Consider the following 24,715-nt stretch of genomic DNA (forward strand, 5'->3'; position numbering starts at 1 on the left):
AAGAATCCTTCACTATGAGGATGGTGAGGCCCTGGCACAGGTTGCCCAGAGGAGCTGTGGTTGTCCCATCCCTGGAAGTGTCCAAGGCCAGGTTGGAGCAACCTGGGACAGTGGGAGGTGTCCCTGCCCATGGCAGGGGATGGGACTGGGTGGGCTATAAGGTCCCTTCCAACCCAAACCATTCTGTGATTCTATAAGATGGGGAAAGGTGTGGGATGCAGAGCCCTTGGGAAGGAGGTGGCAGCGTTAATGGGGGGCAAAAGAGCAAAAATCAAAAATAAGTAAAAAAACCCCCACCCCACCACTTTTTAATCGACTGAACTGCACAGGGAAGTGCCAGAAGCAGAACACCATCAGCTGAAACTTTCCTTTGACTTTTATAATTACGGAATAGAAAAGAAATCCTGGGTTCACATTACAAATACAGGCTCATAGAAAACCAAGCCAATGGAAAGAAAAGAACAAACCGAAGTGGCGGAGCGCCGGTGCCTGGCTCCCGCCGAGCCCAGGGCAGGGAGCTCTGCCCAAGAGTCTTAGAGGCCAGCAAGCTTGTCCTTCTGCTTCCTGATGGATTTGAGAAGGGTTTGGAGCAGGTGAGTGTCTGCCAGTTCCATCCCATCCCATCCCATCCCACGGCAGGTCAGCGAGAGGATCCTTTGTCCTGGAGAGGAAAATAAACCCCAAAAATGCTGCTGGTCCTGGGGCTGGGCAGCCCTTGGGAATGGGGGTGTGTTTTGGGGGATGAGGGGGATGCATTGCCTGAAAAACACGGTTTTCCTTGGGAAAAAGAGGGGGAAAGGGTGGAGAAATTATTGCCTGTAGAGTTCGCAGCTCGGCTGGAGGTGGCAGAGGGGCTGTGGGGCGGCTGCAGCTCATCCCAGCTCGGGGTGGTGGCACTTCATCTTGCCCGAAAAAATCACTCCAGGGTGGAAAAAAAGTCCCCAGATACCCCAGGACTGAAGGACAAATGCCTGGGAGTTGGAATTCATCTGACACCCCCTGCTCCCTGATGAGAAAGGTGGGCTTGGGGCTGGACCCAGGGATCCTGAAGGAGCCTCATCCCACCTCCAGGAAAAAAAAAAAGGAGAACGACGAGGCTGGTGGAGCTGGGATGCTTCAGGGAACTCCTTTTTTGGATCCTTCTTTCGAGGCTTTTCCTTCCCAGCTCGTTTTCCTTTGCTGCCCAACACACCTTCCACATTCCACCCCCCCCCCCCAAAACATTCCCCTCGTGCCAACGTCCCTCTTCTTCCATCAGAGCTGACGGATGGATTTGCCACCGAGACCCCCCATGGATGAAGGGGCTGCAGGGAGGCCCCTGGGTGAGAGGTTGGGGGGCACAGGGGCAGCCCTGGTGGGGGCACAGCGTTGCTGAAGGCACGATGTCGGCCTCGGGAGGGGCTCAGCCAGAGTCTACTCAGGCACTTTAAATTAAATAAAAAACCCAAACCGATGATTAAAAAAAAAAAACCCAAACCAACCCAAAACATTCATTAGATTCATTAAAACAGCCAGAAAGGGGCTGTGCCAAAAGCAGCGTCGCTATTGCCAGGTTGGAGAGGTCCCCCCAGGAATGTGGGAGGGATGGAGGGGCTGGCAGGGGGGTTTTTGGGGTGCTGTGTGTCCTCCCCTGTCCCCCGATTTGGGGGGGTCCAGAAAAGATGCTGCTGTCCAGATCCAGCTCCTCAAGGCTCCTCTTCATCCCAGACCAAGCCCCTTCAATGCTATTTCCATCCAACTGAAGGGGGGCTGGAAAATTCCTTCTGTGAGCAAATCCCCTGTTTTTGGAGCCAGCCCGACCCCCACATCCAGAGTTTCAGGAAATTGTCCCAACCCCACGGAGGCTGACGCTGCTCTCTGTGCCCTGCTGTCCCCAGAGCAGTGTTTGTCCCCTGCCCCTGGTCCCAGTTGGCTCCAAACTGGCTGGTTTTTGCCCCAGTCCCACTCCAGGCTCCCAGCACACCGGGAAGGGGCCCTCTGCTCCAAGGAAAGCCAGGCTGGGAGAAACAGAAGCAAAGGGTGTCCTGTGAGCGTTGCCACCTCCTGCGTGTCCCCATGTCCCCATCCCGGGGGTGTTGGAGCCCAAAGGGGCGGCACAGCTTGGGAGGGATCCCTCTGTGTCCACCCCCCAAATCCTGCTGGGAGTGGTTTGGGATTGGAGGCATCCAGGGTGGGAGGGATGTGCAGCTCCTGGCTCCGTTTCGGGGTGTTGTGGGGTGCTCCTGGTGGTGTCTCCCCCTCTCCAGGGGTCGTGTCATCGTGGGGGTGGTGGCTCCAGGGGGGTCCTGTCACCGCTGGCTCTGGGGCCGGATCCAGGGCAGAAGGAGGTTACCCGGACCTGGAAGTGGAGAGGAGGAATCAGGAGAGAGACCCCCTGCCATGTGTCCCTCCCGTGGGGACAAGGAGTCACAGCCGTGGGCACAGGGACCTGCTGGGCTGACCCGGGGTGGCCCTAAAAGGGTCACTGCCCTCCTTTCACCCCCCAAAAAAAATGTCACAGACTGACAGAGGCCAGGCTGGGGAGGCCCAAGGGGTTGATGTTCCCCCCCTCCCCAACGGTGACATGGTGTTCTTGAGGTTTATTCTTCTTTTTGTTATTATTATTGTTATTATTATTATTATTGTTGTTATCGTTGTTGTTGTTATTATTGTTACTACTACAGCTGCTACTATTATATAATACTATATATAATATATATTATTACATTATCATACATGATATATATTATATTATCATATATAATATAATAAGATATATAATATATAGTATTATGTATTATATATCTTATTATTTAGCTATATAATATATATTATATAATATATAAATGATATATAATATAAATTGTATATAATACATATAATATATAATACATAATACATAATATATAATAATACTATTAGTACTATTACTACCACCATCATTATATATTATTATATATTTATTAATTATATATTTATTAATATCAATTTTATATTATAAAATTATATTAATTTTATTATATATTATTAATATTTATTAATAATATATAATATTATATTATATACTTTTATTATATATTTATTAATATCAATTATTGAACTGTTCTTATCTCACCCCGCAGGTTGTCCCTTTCCCAATTTTTCTCCCCATCCCATTCCCTGGGTGGGGGCTGAACGAGCCACTTTTTGGGGGGGCTTAGATGAAATCATGACAGATCATGACCAGAAACACCCCCAGTGTCCCCCATGGGGCACTGGGGAGTCGCCCCCGCTCCACACACCCCTGTCACAACTGCCCCAGGTCTCAGCTCCCAGCCTGTGTTTCCCACGTGTTACAGGAAGGATTTTGGAGCAGAAAGCCCCGTCCCGGGGGGGGTCACAACACATTTAGGGCCTGGTGCCACCCTGGTCGGGCAGGAGGGACCCGAGGGGACGAGGTGCTGCCGTGGCGCATCCTCCTCCTCCTCCTCCTCCTCCTCCCGCTGGGTGGGAGCCCTCCCCTGCGCCGCCGCTAATTAATTCAACTCGGGCTAATTGGGAGCTGCAGAACGAGCTCTAATTCCTGGGGCTGTGACCCTGCTGTCCTGCCCAGCTGGCCCTGGGGACACGAGTGGCCTCCCCCACCCCCTCCGAGCCAGGACAGCCCCTTGTTTGGCCTCTCGCTGGCGACAGAGGCACAGAGACCCCCCAGGTCCCTCCCCACGATGGGGTCACCGCTGGCCCTCACCCCTGGGGTGCCCCCCAGGTGCCACCTCGGGGACAGGATGAGCCCCCCCAAGCCTGTGAACCTGCCTTTGCTGTCAGGGGGATGGGAGCATCTCGTATGAATTAAAATAACATTAATTAGGGTCATTAACGAGCTGCTGGGGCAGGTTGGAGGTGGGGGAGCTGCAGCACAGAGACAAGGTCCTGGTTGTGACCCCCCATAACCCCATAGCAGGTCCCTGCCATCACCTTTGGGTCCCCTGTGCATCTAAAATTGGTGTTCCCACCACTCAAAATGGATATTCCAGCTGACATCCCCCCAAATCCTGATGTTCCCACCACTCAAAATGGATATTCCAGTGGATATTCCCAAATCCTGCTGCTCTGAGCATTCATCCAAGGGTGGGCACCCAACTGGGGGAGGGAGTACCCCTCACTGACCCCCAGGGTGTGGGTGCTGGCACCATCCATGTCCCCATCTCACTGTGCCCCACTCAGGTCTTGAAAAAAATTATTCCCCGGAAAATTATAAATATAAACAATAAAATAAAATTATGTACTATTTATAAATATAAAACCACATACAATTTAATATAAAAAATGTTATTTCTATATTATATAAATTGGAATGTATATATTATGTATATATTATATATAACTAAATTATGACATAGTTATAGTAGTTATAATAGTTATAATACATAATATAATATATAAAATTATAGAATAGAATATTATTATATAGAATATTATTATTTGCATATTATTACATAATAATATATAATATATAATATATAATATATAATATAATAGATATAATGCATATATAGTATATATAATACATAAAATATATTATGCATATATATAATAGATATGCATATACGTGTATATTTTATATATATTATATTATTTATTTATATTATATTATATTATTTATGTATTATATATAATACATAAAATACATTATATATAATGATACATTATGTATTATATAAGTATATAATATATATTTTATATCTATAACCTGGAGTAATAATATAAATAAATAATAGAAGAATAGAATAATAAATAATAATGTAAATAATGTAAATAAATATAATTTATAATATAAAATCGCATGTTGTTTATTACAAAATAAATTATAAATAAAATTCTAAAATACTGGAGTAAATAAAAATTATAACCCCGGAGGTTTGGGGGCTCCAGGGAAGGAGCAGCTCCTCACAGGGGGCACAGAATCAGGGTGGGCACACGGGAGCCTGGCAGTGCCCGGCACTGTCACAGATGCATTTGTTCCACCACAGCCCCTCTTTGCATCTCTAATTGTGCCCTTGAATTTGCATACAAGGCTGCAAATATAATTAATTTTTGGCAGTGGGCAGAGGTTAATTCCTTCAGACTTGGCAGCCTTATCTCGTTGGAGTGTTTGTCTAGTGAAGCTCAGTGGGTGAGGGAGAGGGGGAAGGACTCAGCTGTGCCTCTCTGAGGAGCTGCTGCTGCCCCGGGGCACTGCCAGGGTGGGGCTGGGCACAAACACCCAGCAAACCCCAAACTGGGCACCATCCCCCCAAAACTGCCCAGCTGGGATGGAACCGCAGAGGCCAAACCTTTTGGGTTCTGAGGGTGCCATGGGAGGATCTCAGTGCAGCACCTTGGCACCCCTGAGCACCCTGAGCACCCCCAGAGAAGCTGTGGCTGCCCCTGGATCCCTGGAAGTGTCCAAGGCCAGCTTGGATGGGGCTCAGAGCAGCCTGGGCTGGTGGGAAGTGTCACCCCTGGGAGCACTCACGTGTAGAGCGGCTGTAGCTGTAGGTGTGACGTCTTCTGTGGTGCCTGGTACCCGTAGGAGTCAAACCCACCGATGAAGTCGACTGGGGAGAGCGGGGAGAGCAGGGAGGTGAGCTGGGAGAGCACAGAGGTGATTCCTGCCCTGCCTCCCTCCCTACCCTGAGGGCACCCATGGGGCGCTCAGCATCCCAGGCTGCAGCTGCATCCCGGGGAAATGCAGCATCTCAGCAGGGAGCTGGGGAATCCTGAGAGCCCCTTCCAGGGCTAATGGGACCCCAAGAGAGCTGGAGAGGGACCTGGGGTAAGAACCAAGGTAAGGACAAGGGGAGTGGCTTCCCACTGACAGAGGTTAGATGGGATATTGGGGAAGAATCCTTCCCTATGAGGGTGGGGAGGCCCTGGCTCAGGTTGCTCAGGGAGCTGTGGCTGCCCCTGGATCCCTGGAAGTGTCCAAGGCCAGGTTGGACGGGGCTTGGAGCAACCTGGGCTAGTGGAAGGTGTCCCTGCCCATGTGGAAGGGTGGAAACAGATGGTCTGTAGGGTCCTTTCCAACTCAAACTGTTCCATGATTCTATGACCCTGAGTCACCACAGCACCCTGGGGAAGTGCTGCATCCCGGGGAAATCAGAATCACGGACTGGTTCACGTTGGAAGGGGCCACTGGAGGTCATGCAGCCCAACCTCCCTGCTCAAGCAGGGTCCCCCAGAGCTCATCCCTCGGGATTGTGTTCGGATGACTTTTGGGTATCTCCAGGGAAGGAGGCTCCACAACCTCCTCGGGAAGCCTGAAATGCAGCACCCAGGGAGACACAGCACCCCAGGGCACCACGGCATCCCCAGTCAGGGCATCATCCCAGGTCAGGGCAGCATCCTGGATTGCTGCAACATCGCAGGTCATGGGAACATCCCGGGAAAACACCAGCGAGAAACAGAGGAAAGAAGCTGGAGCAACTTGCTGGGATCCTTGTGCTCCCTTCTCCTCCTCACCGCAGCCCTTGCGCTGCCGGCAGGACAAAGTGGGTGAAATTACCTCTCGCCGTCTGCAAAATGGGCATTTAAGGAGAATTATGGGGGAATTACGGCTCGTTTAAGGCTGTCACTTATGGGAATTGCAGACACAATAGATCAGCTTTCACTGCCGAGATTCCCGGCCCTGCGGCTCATCCCCATCCAGAGCCCATCCCCGGCCCGAGGAGCCCCGGGGCAGTCACAGTGTCAGAGCCCAGCGCTGGGAGCACTTGGTGTCTGGGGGTACCCCGACTTCTCCCATGACCACCCACGTGTCCCCAGACCTGAACCCTGCCACTGGCACGGGGATGGGCACCAGAAAAGGGGGATCCAGCCTTTCCAGGACTCGCAGCACAGCCCATCCCCCCAGGAATAACAAAACACGGAGCTGTGCTGGGGGTGGGTTCACACGCGGGTGGCCAAGAGCAGGGAGCTCACGGGGGGACCCCACCCCTCCTGGTGTATTTATCTTCTCGACTTAATATTCAGCCAGCTCCCAGTTTTGACGCCATCCATCCATTTCCAAACCTAATAAGATATTCCATTAAAAAGATGCATTTGCATCCTGGGCTGCAGCAGCATTAATATTAAAAGTGTGTTGAATGCAGGAGTTTGTTTGAATGCAAACACGCTCTGGAGCCACCGCTGGTGCATAAACTCTTTTGCCGGCTCCATGGGTATGGAAACACCTCATTCCCGCAGGGAGTAGCCACTTTCACATGGAGATTTTGCTTTTCCGGTTACCAAAGGGGGAGAAAACATGGGGATGCTGCAACCTGGAACCCCCGGGGCTGGGCTGGGACTTGTGGGTCCGTGGCACTGATGGGGTGCTGATCCCAGTGTTGATCCTGGGAAAGGAACCTGATCCCAAGCGCATCTGGGTGGCTTTGCCATGTGGAACATCCCTGCCTGTGGTGGGGCTGCTGGGATCTGCCAGCTGGCAGGAATTAATTAATGGCAGATGAGCTTTTAATAGACTTGGATGGCCACAGCCTCGGCCACCTGGTTAACTGGGGTTGGGATGTTTGCGGGGTCGTGCTCAGACCGAGCAGAACAACACAGGTTGGATAAAAGTTACCCTGGAACTTGGCTTAAATTGCTGTTTTTCCACCTGTTTTGGGATGAAAACCTGGCAGTGGGGGGGCTGTGGGGATGCTGGCTGGGGACACGGTATTCCCAGTTCATTGTCCCCAGTCCCCCGTGGTTCTCAGGGATGAGGCAGGTGATGGCTGGCTCTGGGGGTGTGAGCAGGGAGAAGGGCTCTCCCACATTCCCACGGGGCTGGAGCTGCACCAGGAGCATTCACTGGGAATTTTTCAGGGTGTGGAGGTGGCTCTCACACCACAGGGTGACACTCTCTGCTGCTGCTGAGACCAGGGACCTGGGGGAGACACTCTGGCCCAGGGGAGATGCTCTGCCCTGGGAGATGCTCTGCCCTGGGGGAGATGCTCTATCCTGGGGGAGAAGCTCTGAATTTGGGTTTGGGGGAGCAGCGAGAGCAATGCTGGCCCCAAATCCAACCCTGAGCTGCTGCACACAGGGATGAGCACCCCAAATTCCACAGGAGCTGGATGCAGTGCAGCAATGCTGGTGTGGGGACCAGGGACAGGACTGGGACCATCTCTTAGTGCAGGGATGAAGCCTGATCCCATGTTGGATGGAACCAGTCCTGTTCCTGCACCCAAGGGCTGTGAGTGCTGTGATGCAGCAGCTCAGGGCTCCCTGTCCCTGTTCCCCTCCTCCTGGGGTGCAGCACCTCCCTGAGGCTGTGCTGGGGGACCGCTGGTGGCACAGGGTGGCACATCACACCCCAGCACATCTGCTGCACCAGGGATGGAACTGTGAGGCAAAAAACCCAACTAGTGGGGATTCCTGACCCTGCCTGTAACCCAGCCATCCCTGCCCCAGCCCCAGCCAGGAGCTGCCACCCTGGAAAAGCCCAGGATGGCATCAGCTGAGGCAGTTCTGCAGCTCAGCCCCACATGACCCACAGCCCAAGCACTTACAGCTGTCTTCCTCCTCCAGGAACACTTTGCTGACGTAGCAGGCGTAGACAAACCCAAAGAGCTGGGAAGAGAGAGAGGGCAGGGAGAAGCTGGTTATTGGGATGATGGACAACACAACCGGGTGGTGTTGGTGGGGGATGGAGCTTGGTGCTGTGAGGTGGATGTCTGGGGTGTACTGGGGGCACTGGGAACATCCTGAGCCAGAGCCCATCTCCAGTGGGTCAGGGTGCTGCTTTGGGATGCAGGAGGTTGGATGTTTCAGATGTCCTGTGGTCGCAGGGATCTAAGGGGGGATGGGTGGGCACCCAACTGGGATGGCAGCACTGGGCATCCCTTTGGTGGGTGAACCCCACCTCCCTTTAAAGCTTTATTTCCTTGCAGCCTCCCAAGGCTCTCAGGGAGTTTTGCATCCAGGTATGTCCCACTCCCACTTTCCTGTGGGATGACACAGCCCCCAGGAAGGGGGGACCATCCCTCTCCGGTGAGCAGCACATCCGGGTGTGTTACACTGAGAACTCCCAGATTCCTGCAGCACCCAGCCCACAGCCTGCCAGATTTTGGGATGGACAACACCCTGAGGTGCTGGCATGGGCTCTGCCTGCTCCTCCCTCCCCAGACCTGAGGACACCACCCTTGGTGAGAACATCAAACACACTGAGGGGCGACAACATGGTGGGACATCTCCAGCCAGAGCAGGGTGACTCTGCCCACCCCGACCCCGCCATCCCCGCCCTCTCAGCCACAATTTGGGATGAAGGACGAGGGAGGGGTGCCCTTACCGCCAGGAATATCTGCGTGGCACTGCTCACCACCTCGATGTACTGGTAGTCCAGCAGGCAGCCGCTGACCGTGATGACGTGGTGGTCCTCGGGTGCCAGGTTGGAGTTGAGCACGGGGGTGACGAGGCAGCCTGGCCCATTCTCCATCCACCACGAGCGGTGCAGTGAGGTATTGAAGGTCATGATGAAGTCCCGGTCCTGCAGGAGGAGGAGGAGGAGGAGGAGGAGGAGGCACAGGCTGTGGAGCTGAGGCTCTTTGCAGGAGGGTTGGACAGAGAAAGGGGTTTTTCCAACCCAAGGATGCTGCGTGTGAACACAGAGCAGGGCATCTCCCTGACCTGCAGCCAGTGTCCCAGGGGTTTGTGGCTTCCTGCCATGCTGCTGTCATGGACCATCTGGTCAAGGTGACCCGAGGATGGCACAGAGTGGTCACCAGTGTGGTGACTTGGGAAGCAGCTGCTTGTGGTGCTGCTGGTCACATCCAGCCCCCCGAGAGACAGGACCATGGGACCACCCCCCCAGTGTGCTCCAAGGAGGCAGGGCAACCCCTGCTTCTTCCCTTAGGGTTTTGGGATGCCACCCCTTCACCCCCATCCCCACAGAGCCCTGTGAGGGCCCCACACACATATCCTCTCCTTGTTACCCCCTTACAAGCTCTGGAGCTCTCCCTGTGTCCTCTCCACGGCAGCTCTGAGGGGTCAGTGGGCAGGCAGGACCCCCCTGCTACAATGCAGGGCTGCAGGGCTAATCCCCACCCCCCTTCTGTCCTTTCCCACCCCATAGAGGGGCCTCATTGCCCAGCTGGATGAGCCCCCACCCCCGGGAGAGTCCCCCTGGTGCCACTGGGTGAGCCCCCATCCCATAGAAGGTCCTGGTGCCACTGGGTGAGCTCCCACTCCAGGGAGGCTCCTCCCAGTCCCCTTCTGCACCCCCAGCCCTCGGATCTGGGGGATGGGGAACCTGCTGAGCCTCCCCTGTAGGAAATCACCAATCTGGGATGAAAAGACTTTCGCTGGTGGGTGTGGAAAAAAATAGCAAGAGAGTGGGTTTGGGTTTGTGAAGCTGAAGGACGTGGGTTCAGGTGCTGGAAGCAGGACCAGGGGGTGTTCTGGCATCACAGAGTGATGGAGACTGGGGATTTCCACCACATCCTCCCCCTCCCATCCTCCGTGCCTGCTGCTCACATCCAGCACTTCAGCTCCTTAAAAGAGCCTCAAATGACCTGGAGCTGCCTGGGAAGATGGTCTCAGCCACAGAGGCCCCCCAGGAGTCCTCTCCCTGCTTTGAGAGTGGTCGTCCTGTGCCCTCTGTGATGTCCCAAGCAGGGAAGAGCATCCTCAGAGCTGGGGATGGGATGGTAGAGCAGGGCACAGCTCGGCACAGGTACCTCAGCCATGGGCTGAGGGTGCTCAAACCATCTGCTGCTGCACCATCACTGGGTGAAGTTCTGCTCTTTTTTGTGAGAAAGCTGTGATTTAACAGCCCAGGATGGGGTGGAGGGACAAGGAAAGGCATAACCCCCTCACATCCTCACCCCATCACCACCAGGTGACTTCCCAAAGCCATTAATGATGTCCTGCTGGGGACTCCAGGGCTGACTGGAGCTTGTAGAGTTCCAAAAGACCCTGTAAACTGGGTGTGTACAGCAGGGGGGTCTCCTCTTTCCACCCACTGCCCTCCCCAGGTTCGAGTGACTCTGCCCCAAACTGTCCTGTCATTGCTCATCCCTGTTCCTTGTGTTCCTTCTCCACTTTATCTCCTCACTGGCACTTGGGAAAGGGCCACCCACTGGCACCTTGGTCTGCACTGTCTGTCTGTCCCTCCCATCCCATGGGACCCTCTGGAGAGGCACCCCCAGCACATGGGTGGGCCAGGCTGGGGGCATCCACGGCCTCTGTGTCCCTTCTGAGGGAGAGACACGGAGCAGGGAAGGAGGAGGAGGGGAAGGGCAGGAGAGCAGGAAGGGTGGGAAGAGGGAGGGGAGGCTGTGGGGAGGATGAGGAGGCAGCTGTGGGGGGGGTTACCTGTGACAAGCGCCCGACCTCCAGGTAGAAGCAGATGATGAAGGCGTTCCAGCCGACCCACAGCACCAGCCACACCGCGTACTGCGGGGGAGAGACCGTCAGGGACCCCTGCTCCACCCCCCTGCATCCCTCCTGCTGCAGCCCATCGGGGAGAAACCATCAGGGATCCCTGCTCCACCCCCCCTGCATCCCTCCTGCTGCAGCCCATCCCTGGGGAGAGACCCCTGAAGGGCAGAGGGGCCCAAGGTTGCTGGTTAAATGTCAGGGATCAGGAGTTCAATTCAAAGATGGTCTTTAAGGTCTTTAACGTTCTCTGATTCTGTGCAGGGATCTGGGGTTGGATCATAGGATCATTCCATGGTTTGGGTTGGAAGAGGAGTGGAAGATCACCCAGTTCCACCCCTGCCGTGGGCAGGACACCTTCTACTTAGCCCAGGTTGCTCCAAGCTGGCCTTGGACACTTCCAGGGATCCAGGGGCAGCCACAGCTGCTCTGGGCAACCTATGCCAGGGCCTCCCCCCCCCTCACAGCCAACAATTCCTTCCCAATATCCCATAACCCTGCCCTCTGGCAGTGGGAAGCCATTTCTCCAGCCATCCTGTTCCAAGCAATCCAGGAGGAAACCTGAGCCATTCCAAGGGGGGATGATGCTGCACCCGGGCACCCACAGCAGTACCTACCATCATGAGGTATCTGGATCTGTACTGGATGGTCCCAAAAATGCCCAAAATAACGGCCATGATGTGTAAAAAATTCGCCAGGATCGGGGCCCACTGGTATCCCAGGAAATCAAAGATCTGCCTCTCCAGAGCCGCGACCTGCGGGAGAGCAGGGGGGGAGCGGGGATTAGAGCAGGATATCGGTCACCACGGCAGCTCCCGGGGTGCTGAAGGCAAAGAGCAGCTGGAAATGGATGGGGAATCCCACGGATAATTAGTCGCAAGAGGCTGAAGTGTCTGTGTGATGCATCGGCCAGCGACAGGGTTGTTGGGAATGTTTGGAGCTGAGGAGGGGAAAGCACGGAGATGTCAGCTGGTCACCCTGCCAGCATCCTCTGAGCCTCAGTGTCCCCGTCCCTCAGGGCTGAAATCACTCTCAGGAATGGGTTTGTCAAGGGAAAATACCCTCTGGTCACGGGTATTTTACAGGTGATTTTCTGCCCATTCTCACCTCCCTTCCCAAGGATGCCACCGGGCTTTGATTGCCCTCATCATTTGTAATCCATAAACAACGATGTGGATCAGGGCTTGGAGCCGGTGGGATCCACCCGTTATCCCAGCATTTATTGGTTGCTCCCTTTGCTGCCAGCTTGGCCTCCACTGCTCTTAATTACAGGATTATCTCAAAGAAAGGTGGGAGCAAAGGCAGGGTGGGGGCACTGGGGTGTTCAACGGTGGGTTTAAGTTAAAAAATGGAGATTGGATGAGACCACTGTTTTTTAGAGAAGCTTGTATCAACTTCCAGAGAACTTCAGGGTGCTGGGACACTGCAATTCCTGAGGGTACATGGGCAGGACGGGGGTTCAGGGCTGGATGAAATAGGATTTTTCCAAGGTGCTGGCACCAGTTTCAAGTGGGAAGAAGCTCACCTGTCCCCAAATCACCTCTTGGTTGTGGCACCTTCACCTTCTTCAGACCCACCCCATTAATCCAGGTGGTTTTCCCAATCCTTCTTAATCCCCATGACAAGGATGGGAGAGCTGGATCCCGCTCTGGTTGTGCAATGAGTTTTAGGGCTCCCTCTTAATTAAACACTCTCATTCATTGATCATCCCCAAAAGTTCCCCTTGCAGCAAATCACATCCATGAGCTGGGAGTGGGATCCTGCTCCTGCTCATCCCAAAGTGCTGCCTGCAAGGATTTGGGTTTCAGCAGGAAATGGAAGCAGGTGAGGCTGTGACAGTCCCTGGGGAGGCTATGGCAGGAGGGGACACAGGGGCTGCCCCTGGGGACAGGAGCTGTGGGGCTCAGCTCGGGGCAGGGCTGGAGGAAAACGGAATTTTTCAAGTGGGAAGGAGCTCACCTGTCCCCAAATCACCCCTTGGTTGTGGCACCTTCACCTTCTTCAGACCCACCCCATTAATCCAGGTGGTTTTCCCAATCCTTCTTAATCCCCATGACAAGACTGGGAGAGCTGGATCCTGCTCTGGCTGTGCCAGGAGGGTTGCACAGATCCCAGGGAGCACCTTGGCCATCACATTTGATGTGTTGAGGGTGGACATCCCTCCTGGAACCCGGGTGGGCAGTGCTGAGCCCCAGGATGAGCATCCCTGACCCAGCCCCCTCGGAGGTGAGGTGTGTCTGCAGCAGCCTGGCAATCCCAAATCCTCCCTCCATTTCTCTTGCTGACAGCCCACCCCTGTCCCATCACTCTTTGAGATGCCCTGGGTTATTAATAGTTATTAGTAATTTAATAATAACAATAATAATAATAACAACCCCTGTGAGCTGCAGGGCCCTGAGTCCTCCCCACCCCCCTGTGCCTCAGTGTCCCCTCCCGGTGCCACACGGCCCATCCTGCCTGAGAAAGGGGGGCAGTTTATCCTCAAAGCTGCAGGAGAAAATGGGCTTTACATCCCCCTCCATTCCCCAGTAGTGATCTGGGTGTAGGGGAGCCCCATCCCGGTGCTCCCTGGAGCTCCTGTGGGGGTTCCCAGGCAGCATCCCTCCTGCCCAGCCCCACTTCATGCGTCCTAATTACAGGGGGGAATAAATGAGGTGGCAAAAGTGCTTCCCTGAGTGTTCCACGAGGACAGACCGTGTGCTCCAAACTTCTTTAAAGTGCTGAAAACATAACTAACAAGCTCTTTGTACACATCAGTTGCAACTATTAAAACATGAAACGCACAGAACCCACGTCCTTGGCACGTGAAGCCCAGGGAAATCAACGACTCCAAACCCCCCTGATGCTTCTTTTCCCACTTTGGGATGTCCCCCTGTGGCCTCTGGATGTGCAACCACCTCAGTCTCCACACTCATAAAACACCACGTGCCCCTTGAATTGGCTTTGTGAGGGCTCTATTTAACACCTCTTTCAGCCCAGCTCCAGCCCGGGACCGTGGTGTCCCATTCCCAACCCTATCCCTGGGATAGGATCTCCCTGGTTTCAATTAAAGAGGACACAAAGCCGTGGAGCAGCAGAGGCCAGGGAGCCCCTGGATCTGTGGAGCTGGGACAAGGCTGTTTGCACTGAGGCTTAATTCACTTCCACGCTGTTTAAACTCTCCGAGGAAACAGCCTTTGGAAACACTCACAACCAGGCTGTAAATCTTTTAAATTGAGGAATGTAAATAATAAATGACGCAGGGAGTGCCGTGCTCGGGGCTTTGCAGCCACCCATCGATCTGGGGGCTGTTGACAGAGCTGCTAAGTGGGAGCTGGAGGGAAGCTTTGGGTACGGGGGGTGCTCCAAGCTGAGGGATGGGGCTGGGAAGAGCCTCTGGGAGCATTCCATGGAGCTGGAGTGATGGGTTTATACCCGTGCAGCTCCTCAATTCCAGCCTGTCAGGCCAGGACAGGCTGAAGGAGGATCTGGGAAGAGCCTGGTGGAACCAAATCCTTCTTCACTCCAGGGAGAAGCAAAGTTGGAGGCAAACCCCGTGTTTTCCCTGTGGATGAGCAGGGGCTGCTGATTGCACTGAAAACTCTGCTGGACCCCTCTGGCAGGTCACACAGTGCTCTGTGGGTGTGTTATTCCAGCTTATTCCCTCCATGGGAAGAGCAAATCCTGGTTTTTCCAGCCTTGTCAGGTGCTGTTGGGGGTTAAGGGAAACAGAGGGACAGAGCACAAAGGCAGCGAGGCTGCAGCTCCCCAGCTCTCACCTCCTGCCACAGCCAAGGGCATCCTAAGGGCATCCCCAGGGCATCCCTGCAGCTCAGGAGCTGCTTCCTGAGGGGGGAAATCGAGGCACAGCCTCCAGGGGGAGAGGAGCCCAGGTTTGGTGATCCCTGCATGGGATGGAGAGAGAACCCTCAGCTCAGTGATGCTCCTGTCTCGCTCCAAGCTGAGCTCCTGGGCTGGTCCAGCACCTGGAGCATCCTCATTGATCTTTTGGGGATGAAATGCCCCCAAGGGAACTCCAAGACACCCCAGCTCTTTGTGCAGCCCCCACCAGTCGTTTGGTGACATGGGCCCTGGCTCTGGGGTTCAGTGTCACCCCAAGCACAGCAAGAGGCACCTCAGGACACTTCCCAGTAAACTGGGGATCAGCAGCATCCAACCCCCCCAAACCTCAGTGCCTTGTGGAGCTCAGAGCATCCCCCCCTGGCTGCCCTCCTCCTGGGAATGGGGTTCCCCCTGTTGATGGCACCCCCATCCTCATTAACACCCCACTCTCCTCTCCCAGCTCCCACTGCAGCTCCTGTGGGTGCAGGGCCGGGATCCAGACACTCCATCCCACTGCTAATTAAGATAAACCTGCAGCTGATCAATGCAATGAGTTTTAGGGCTCCCTCTTAATTAAACACTCTCTTATTCATCGATCATCCCCAAAAGTTCCCCTTGCAGCAAATCACATCCACGAGCTGGGGGTGGGATCTGCTCCTGCTCATCACAAAGTGCTGCCTGCAAGGATTTGGGTTTCAGCAGGAAATGGAAGCAGGTGAGGCTGTGACAGTCCCTGGGGAGGCTGTGGCAGGAGGGGACACAGGGGCTGCCCCTGGGGACAGGAGCTGTGGGGCTCAGCTCAGGGCAGGGCTGGAGGAAAATGGGATTTTTCAAGTGGGAAGGAGCTCACTTGTCCCCAGATCACCCCTTGGTTGTGGCACCTTCACCTTCTTCAGACCCACCCCATTAATCCAGGTGGTTTTCCTAATCCTTCTTAATCCCCATGACAAGGCTGGGAGAGCTGGATCCTGCTCTGGCTGTGCCAGGAGGGTTGCACAGACACCAGGGAGCACCTTGGCCATCACATTTGATGTGTTGAGGGTGGACATCCCTCCTGAAACCTGGGTGGGCAGTGCTGAGCCCCGGGATGAGCATCCCTGACCCAGCCCCCTTGGACACTGTGCAGTGCTGACCCAGGAACCTGCCCAGCAGATCCCACTTCTGCTCTCTTGAAATCAGAGAATCCCAGAGCAGTTTGGGTTGGAGGAACCCTCAAAGTCCATCCAGTGCCACCCCCTGCCATGGGCAGGGACACCTTCCACCAGCCCAGGTTGCTCCAACCTCGCCTTGGACACTTCCAGGGATCCAGGGGCAGCCACAGCTTCTCTGGGAAACCTGGGCCAGGGCCTTCCCACCCTCCCAGCCAACAATTCCTTCCCAATATCCCATCTATCCCTGCCCTCTGGCAGTGGGAAGCCATTCCCTGTGTCCTGTCCCTCCATCCCTTGTCCCCAGTCCCTCTCCAGCTCTCCTGGAGCCCCTTCAGGCCCTGCAAGGGGCTCTCAGCTCTCCCTGGAGCCTTCTCTGCTCCAGGTGAACCCCCCCAGCTCTCCCAGCCTGGCTCCAGAGCAGAGGGGCTCCAGCCCTGGAGCATCTCCAGGGCCCCCTCTGGACTCTCTCCAGCAGCTCCACGTCCTTGTGCTGTTGTTCCCAGGGCTGGAGCAGCTCTGCAGGAGGGTCTCACCTGAGGGGGCAGAGGGGCAGAATCCCCCCCTCCCTGCTGCCCATGCTGGGGGATCAGCCCAGGGCAGGGGGTTTTCTGGGCTCTCAGTGCCCATGGCCAGGGTACGTCCAGTTTTTCATCCACCAACCCCCAACTTCTTGGCAGAGCTGCTCTCAGTCCCCTCATACCCCATCTGTGCTGGTACTGGATGGTGCCCTGCCCCAGGTGCCAGAATCTCCCCTGGCGATAGGGAATGGGGAAAAGGGGATTTTTAGGGGATCTTTTTTCCCCACCACTGAAACTGTAACTCCCCGGGACGTGGCTCTGACATTTGCAGGCAGGAGCAAACCTGCCCATCACCTCTCCAATGCCCTTCACCACACCACGGAGCAGGAGATACTCCCCTTTTGTTTTTTTCCCAGAAAGGGGGAAAAATAGACGGAAGAGAGGTTCCATCCCAGAAAAAAAAAAACAAAAACAAAAACAGGATCTTCCCTCCAGAAAACACCCTTCCTAAAACTGCAAAGCCCTAACATTCAGCTGCGTTTTGGTGCTGGTGAGCAGGATGATGGAGCAGGCAGAGGGCCGGATGATGCTCCCAGTTCCCTCCCAGTCACCTGCTGCTTTCCATCCCCGCAGCAGCATCTGCTGAGCTCAGCCCCTGCCCTTCCCTTGCGGGCCGGGCCCTGACCCCCTGCCGGGTCATTATCCTGCGCTGGGTGATTTCCTCTCGCTCACCATATGCCCGAGGCTCGCCAGGGATTTAGCTTTTCATTTCGCTGCGTTTCGAAGAGATTTGGGGTCTTTATTCCCCGTGTCCTGCGGCCAAAACACCGCGAGAGCCCCCGAGCCGCTCCCGGGGGTTTGGGGCAGAAACGCTCGTTTTCGAGGAGTTTTGGCAGAAAAAATGTTGGTGGTCAGGGAGAAAACACCCCTGGGCAGAGCTGCAGGGCGGGATCTGGCTGCCAGCAGGATCCGGGATCCATAAGGGATGTTCTGGGTGTCCCTGCAGCAGATGGAGCACACGAGGCTCTGGCCACGTTCTGCCCCAGCCCCGGGGACATCCCCACCCTGAGCCCCATAGCACCCTCTTGCAGGCTCATCCACCCCACAGAACCTCTCCTTTTGAGGCAGTTTGGCTGATTTTGGCTCTGCCAGCGCCTTCTCCTGTCCGTGGGCAGCCCCGGGAGCCTTTGGAGGCACCTCCATCCTGCAGCTCCAGCCCCGCCGAGGGGAGTCGGCTGCGATTTAAATGAGCAGAGAGAGAGAGAGATTGACTATTAAGAAGGTGCAAACACCGCTGTGAACCCAGGGACTCTATTTAATGACTTGGAAACAAGTTCTTGACCTACTTCCGACTGCAAAAACCTTCATAAAATCACGGAGGAAAAGAAATTAAAGGCGCCGGAGCCTCAGCTGCTCCCTGGTGTTGGGTGGGGGTGAGCAGGATGCAGCCCCTGCTTGGGAAGATGCCCCAGGACTGAACTCCAGTTCAAACCACGAGCAAAAAGTGGGGTGAGAGAAGCACAAATTGGGTCTTCCCCCAGCTGGTGCAACCCCTTGTGGATGCCACAGTTTTTGGGGCCTCTGTGCTGCCCCTTTTTTACCCCTCGGATGTAAGAGCTTCCAACACACGGCTGGAAGATCCCAGATCTCCAGATGTGCCTGTGGGGGGCACAGGCAGAGATTTGAGGGGTGTGGGTCCCTCACCACAGCTCCCCAGCACCCATCTGATGGCTTTCCTTCCTCCTGCCTGTTTTATTTCCCCCTCATTCCCAGTTATTTATTTAATTCCCCTGCATCTGGCAGCGTTGCCATGGGAACGCAGCCCCGGCTGGATGTGCTTGTCTAGACACTGCACCCCTGTATCCTGCTGGAAAACTGCTCCATGGGCTGCACCCCTGGGTGCTTCCCACCCCCTGGGCCCCCAGGAGACCCCAGCACCCATAGGGATGGATCCTCTCCAGGCCCTGCTCCCAGAGCCGTGCTGCTGGCTCCATCTGTCCCTGAGGGTTCCATCAAGGAGGGTGGGAAGTACAGCCTTGGGGTGTCTAATGGCAACAACAAAATAATAATAATAATAATAATAATAATAATAATAATAATAATAATAATAATAATAATAATAGTAATATCATCTCCTAAATGTAGCAGATGAAACCCAGCCCCTCCAGTTCTGGCTCTGCCACAGGGAAGGGAAACTGAGGCACAAAACCTTCCCAAGTGCTGGGAACACCAAAACCTGGAGCTGTGGTTGTTCCCACATGGAAAGGGGTGTTCCACCAGCCCCCCCAGATGACCCCTGCCTCAGGAGGGTGCTCCTCCTGATTTACCTCACTAAAACTAAGCCCTGAGCCCTGTCAGCTCCCCAAAATGTGGGGTTTGGGTGGATTTGTCTCCTGACAGCTCTGATGTCCCAGCAAGGACCCCCAGGAATTTTGACAGCACTTTTTTTCCCCCCAAAACATCACAAATTCCCTGGGAACGGGCCAGTTTAACTGATGCATCACTGATACAATATTACACCTACTTAACTCTGAAACAATATTGCATCTACTGGGCTTTCCTGCAACATCTCAGCTCTTATCTGCCGGCCCACAAATGCTGCCATGAGACTCTTTTCTTCCTCTTGTCTCCCAGCCAGGGAACTTTTCCACGCCCAGGGAGAGCCGAGGCAATCGAAGCAGCTCAATCCCCTGCCTGCCCATCGGAGGCTGGCCCTGGAGCAATGCAATCCTGCACAACAGGCTTTATTTTCCGGCGGGGAATTGCTCCATCCCCTTGGGAATTGCTGCAGAAGGCAGCTGGGATGAGCCTGTTAATCCCGTGCTCTGCATCCCCCCGGCCTGACCTTGCCACGACCTTGGGGCACCTCGGGGGGGAGGGACACGGGGTGGTGGCACTGGTGGGATGGGGTGGGGGGTGCCAGGAGTGTCCCTGGGGTGGGAATGTGCTCCAGGGACAGCTGAGGTGCCTGAGGAGGGACCTGGCAGGGAGGGGAAGGCTGAGGCACGGGGCTGTGACCACAATGGGACACAGTGTTCCAGAGAGGCTGAGGTCACCAGTGATGGCTGAAGGGCTGATCCCGCACTGCTGTGCCTCAGTTTTCCTGGGAAATGGGCTGATTCCTGCTCAGCACCGTGCCCGGAGTGTTTGCTCTCCTGGTCAGGGTGAGCAGCTCCATCAGAGCAGGTCCAACAGGGAAACTGAGGCACAAGGGATAGGGGGAAGAGCAGAAGCTCCAGCCCTGGAGAAAGGCTGTGCCTTGAGGACACCGGGTTGGGAGCTGCTCCAAACCCATCCATCCATCCTATCCCATCCCGTCTATTTTATCCATCCCACCCCATCCCATATCATGTCATCTATCCTATGCATTCCATCCATCAATCCCATTCCATCCATCTAATGTATCCCATCCATCCCATCCATCCTGTGTATTCCATGCATTCCATCCACCACACCCCATCCAACTCATCATCCATCCCATCCCATCCCATCCCATCCCATCCCTCCTATGTATTCCGTTGCATCCCAATCCCATTCATCTTGTCCATCCACACATCCCATCCATCAATCCCATTCAATTCAACCTATGCATCCCATCCCAACCCATCCCATCCCATCCCAACCCATCCCATCCCATCCCATCCCATCCCAACCCATCCCATCCCATCCCATCCCATCCCAACTCATCCCATCCCAGCCCAGCCCAGCCCATCCCATCCCATCCCATCCCAACTCATCCCATCCCAGCCCAGCCCAGCCCATCCCAGCCCATCCCAACCCATCCCAGCCCATCCCAACCCATCCCATCCCATCCCAGCCCAGCCCATCCCTCCTATGTATCCCAGCCCAGCCCAGCCCAATTCCATTCATCTCATCCATCCACACATTCCATCCGTCTCACCCATCAGTCCCATTCCATCCAACCTATTCATCCCATGCATCCCATGCATTCAATCCATCCTATCCCATCCCATCCATCATATCCCTCAATCCCATCTCATCCCATTTCATCCATCCTATGCATCCCATTCATCCTATCCCATTCCATCCATCACAACCCTCAATCCCATCCCACCCCACAGCAAATAAACCCCTTTCCTGCTCCAGCACTGGATCCCTGAACCCACGAGGCACTTGCTGCCTCCAACCCATCCCAACCATCCCCTGGGACATCCCCCTCCCAACCAACAGCTGGATAAAGAAAACCAGGATTGATCCAGGGGTCCCACGAGCCGCAGCTCCTCATCCCAACGGAGCCTCCCAGCAGAGCCCGTTAACACACGGACACTGGGAGGGGGACAATTAACTAAAATGGAGCAAAAATCCTTCTAAAAACCTCCCATTAGGTCTGGGGGAGCCAAGGCTTGAATTCTGGGATCTTTGTCTTAGACTTGGGAGAGTTTGTGCCTAAATCTGGGGGTTTGGGGGCTTGAATTTGGGGATCTTGGTCTTACATCTGGTGGATTTTGGGCTCAAATTTGGGAGATCTTGGGCTTAAATTTGACAGACCTTCAGTTGAGATCTGGGAGATCTTGGGCACATGGAAGGGGGACTGATCCTGCTCCAATTCAGTCTGGGAGTGAGGCGGGGCTTAAATCTGGGAAATCTTGGGCTTAAATTTGGGGGATTTGAGGCTTAAAAATGGGGGATTTGGGGCTTAAATTTGGGAATCTTGGGTTTAAACCTTGGCGAGTGCATGGGTAGAGTGGACGAGATGGGAAACCAGCAGAGACCCAGGAATCTGACCCCCTAAATAACAAATTTTGGGGATGAAACACAGACAAAGGCCAGGACTGGCCATGGATGGGGAGCTGGGAAAAGCAGCTTTGAGCAACTGGAAAGTAGAGGAACGGGACAACCTGGTCGCCAAAAAATTTCCAAAAGCACCCCAGGAGGGGCCAGGATGGATCCTGGATCACCCCCAGCCTGTGGCTGCTGAGCCCTGCAGACAGGGATTAAGCCTCAGGCAATTTCCATGCTAATTTTCCCGGTTCAGTCCTTTATCCCAACATCTGTGAGGAGCAGGAGGTAATTTTCCCCAAATCTCAAACGCTGCCTCAAAGACACCGTTAATATAATCCGATAGAGGGGAGGAAAAATATGAATATATATATATATATATATATATATATATATATATATACACATGTATATAAAAAGTCCAATTTACTGACTTATTTAGTGACACTTTCCCATAATCAATTCTCCCAGGGAAGAAACACTGATTAAAGCCAAGCGCATCGCTATGGAAACCGGCATTCCCTCCTCCCACGGCCCGCGGGCTGGGAAGGAGAAAATCGGGTGAGGAAATCTGCCTGGTAACAACCCCGTTAATGAGCCGGGGAGCAAAAATAATCCCCGGGAGCGGAGTCGCCGCGAAAGGAGCAGCCGGCGGCAGCCGGTGGGGAGGCGAAACAGCGCCGTGCCTCCCAAAATATTGATTTTTACGGGAGGGTAGGAGCTGTTGAGGAGGAGAAGGAGGAGGAGGAGAGGATGAAGGGGACATCTGGAGGTGGTCCCTCGTGGGTGACGGTGTGCACCCGCCCAGCCCGGGCGGTGTGGGTGCTTCTTCCAGAGTTTATCCGGGTTTTTTAGGCTTAAAATGAAGGATAAAACCACGCTGAGACGCAGGTTTAGGAGGTTCAGCTGCCCGGGGAGGAGGTGGCTAGCAGCACTAAAGGGATTTAGAGGATAACCCCCCTGGGTTTCCCTCTCCTCGGGGTAATTCCACAATCCACAGGCACCCACGACTCCTTTGCTGGTGATGGGCTTTGCTTCCCACTGCCTGCTCCCATCCCCGTGGGCCAGGAGTTCTTATGGAACTGGGGGCTTGCTCTTATTTTTCCACTGAATAATGGAACCTGGAGGGTTTGGGGGTCTCCTCCTGGTTGGATGTGTCCCTCACTGCTGCTGATCCCTACGATCCCTTCGCTGTTGATCCCGAGTACCCTTTGCAGTTGATCCTCATGACCCCTTTGCAGTTGATGCTGACTATCATTTTTCTGTTGATCCCAAGTATCCATTTGCTGTCAATCCCAATGATTCCTTTGCTGTTTATCCCGAGGATCCCTTTGCTGTTGATCCCAGCGATCAATCTGCTGTTGATCTGACTATCCCTTTGCTATTGATCCCAACTATCCATTTGCTGTCAATCCCAACGATCCAAACGATCCCAACAATCCCTTTGTTGATTCTTATGATCCCTTTACTGCTGGTCACAGTGACCCTTTTGCTGTTGATCCCAAGGATCTCTTTTGTGTTGATCCCAACCATCCCTTTACTGTTGATCCCAACCATCCCTTTGCTGTTGATCCCAACCATCCCTTTGCTGTTGATCCTGACTATCTCTTTGCTGTTGACCCCAGCTACCACTTTGCTGTTGATTCCTGACTTTTCCTTTGCCTCTTGATCCCAAGGATCCCTTTGCTGTTGATCTTGACTATCTCTTTTCTGTTGATCCCAACAATCCCTTTACCGTTGATCCCAATGATCCTTTTGCTGTTGATGCCAACCTCCCTTTGCTGTTGATCCTGACTATTCCTTTGCCTGTTGATCCCACGATCCTTTTGCTGTTGATCCCACTGATCCCTTCTCTGTTGATCCCAGTGACCCTTCTGCTGTTGATCCTGACTATTCCTTTGCTTTGATCCCAACTGTCCCTTTCCCACCAACCCCACCAATCCCTTTCCCGTTGATCCCGAGCCGTGTGTGCCGTGGCCTCCAGCGGGTTCTGAACCACAGGGATCAGCAGCTGCCAGGGCCGGGAGCTCATTAGGGGCTCCTTAAACAGCTATAAAAATCACTTTCATTAATTGCTGCATCCTCCCTTTATCCCCTCTGCCTCCAGGAGGGGTTTTTGGGGTTGGGATTTGCCAGCCCCTTTGTTGTGAGGGGGTGGATCCATCCCCGCTCCGCCGCCTCCTTTAACGACAGGACGTGACCCCGGGATGTTGGGGTGGGTGACAACGTCACGGCTGAGCACCCCAAACATCCCAAACCCTGCAGCAAATCCCACCTGGCACAGCCTCCCTAATCCAACGGGGATGAGAGCCCACCCCACTGCCATCAGGGCCAGCCCCACTGCAGGGAAGCTGGGATTTTTTCTCCAAAACCTGTTTTTTTCCCACCGTAACCACAGGGGATTTTCCCCGCAAAACCTGTTTTTTTCCCACTTTTTCCACCATCCCATTTTAACCACATGGGATGGCTTTCCCAGCTGCCCCATGCCATCCCCCTATGGATGCACCCACGGGGGGGATGAGGATTTCCACATCAAAATATTTGGGGAAAACCCAACCCAGCAGCACCCACGGACACAGCACTGGGAGTCTCCTGGGGTGAAACATCATGTGGACACAGGAATGATGCTCCCACCACCTCCTGGGGTCCCCTGTGGGCCCCAAACTATGGGAAATGGGGCTTTGGGGTTGTCCCCATGACCCCCTGCTCCCTCCCCTCCTGTGCAGGGTGGGGGAGACCAACCCCGCCCGGACCCCGCTAACGAGGGCAGCGCTAATTGCCGAGCCCACTCCCCATGTATAATTCAAGGCCCTTTGTTAGGGCCGGGTTTGCTTTGTCTGGGAAGTGCCACCTCCCCACGGGACCCCGACCCAGACACCACTCAGCTCCTTCCTAGTGGGGCTGGATTAAAAATAATTAGGGCCTGGGGCTGCTGAGAGTCAGGGGACGGGGTCGTTAATGGGGTCGGGGTCATTAGTGGGGTTGGCATCCCCCCCACAGAGGAGAGGATGGGGCAAGGGGGACATGGGGAGAGCCCCAGAGCCCCATTTCCCATTTCAGGACCCATGGGGGAGCCCCAAAGGGTGGTGGAAGCATCAGTCCTGTGTCCAGGCCGTGGGAGCTGCTGGACTG

At 54.4% G+C, this 24,715-nt stretch overlaps 1 protein-coding gene across 1 annotated transcript in view; it reads right to left on the bottom strand.

The window, feature by feature from the left end:
* Positions 1-358: 358 nt before the first annotated feature.
* NKAIN1 (sodium/potassium transporting ATPase interacting 1) overlaps positions 359-24,715 on the bottom strand; it is a 34,573-nt gene continuing 10,216 nt past the window's right edge. Inside the window, exons 2-7 of the mRNA XM_027694004.1 lie at positions 11,970-12,107; positions 11,290-11,370; positions 9,266-9,463; positions 8,487-8,547; positions 5,474-5,555; positions 359-2,338 (exon numbers count right to left, since the gene is read on the bottom strand). Coding sequence (XP_027549805.1) covers positions 2,329-2,338; positions 5,474-5,555; positions 8,487-8,547; positions 9,266-9,463; positions 11,290-11,370; positions 11,970-12,107 — 570 coding nt within the window. The 3' untranslated portion in view covers positions 359-2,328. The remainder of the gene's footprint in view (positions 2,339-5,473; positions 5,556-8,486; positions 8,548-9,265; positions 9,464-11,289; positions 11,371-11,969; positions 12,108-24,715) is intronic.

This window comes from Neopelma chrysocephalum, unplaced genomic scaffold (assembly GCF_003984885.1).
Source record: "Neopelma chrysocephalum unplaced genomic scaffold, ASM398488v2 Primary Assembly neopelma1_95, whole genome shotgun sequence".
Lineage (NCBI taxonomy): Eukaryota > Metazoa > Chordata > Aves > Passeriformes > Pipridae > Neopelma > Neopelma chrysocephalum.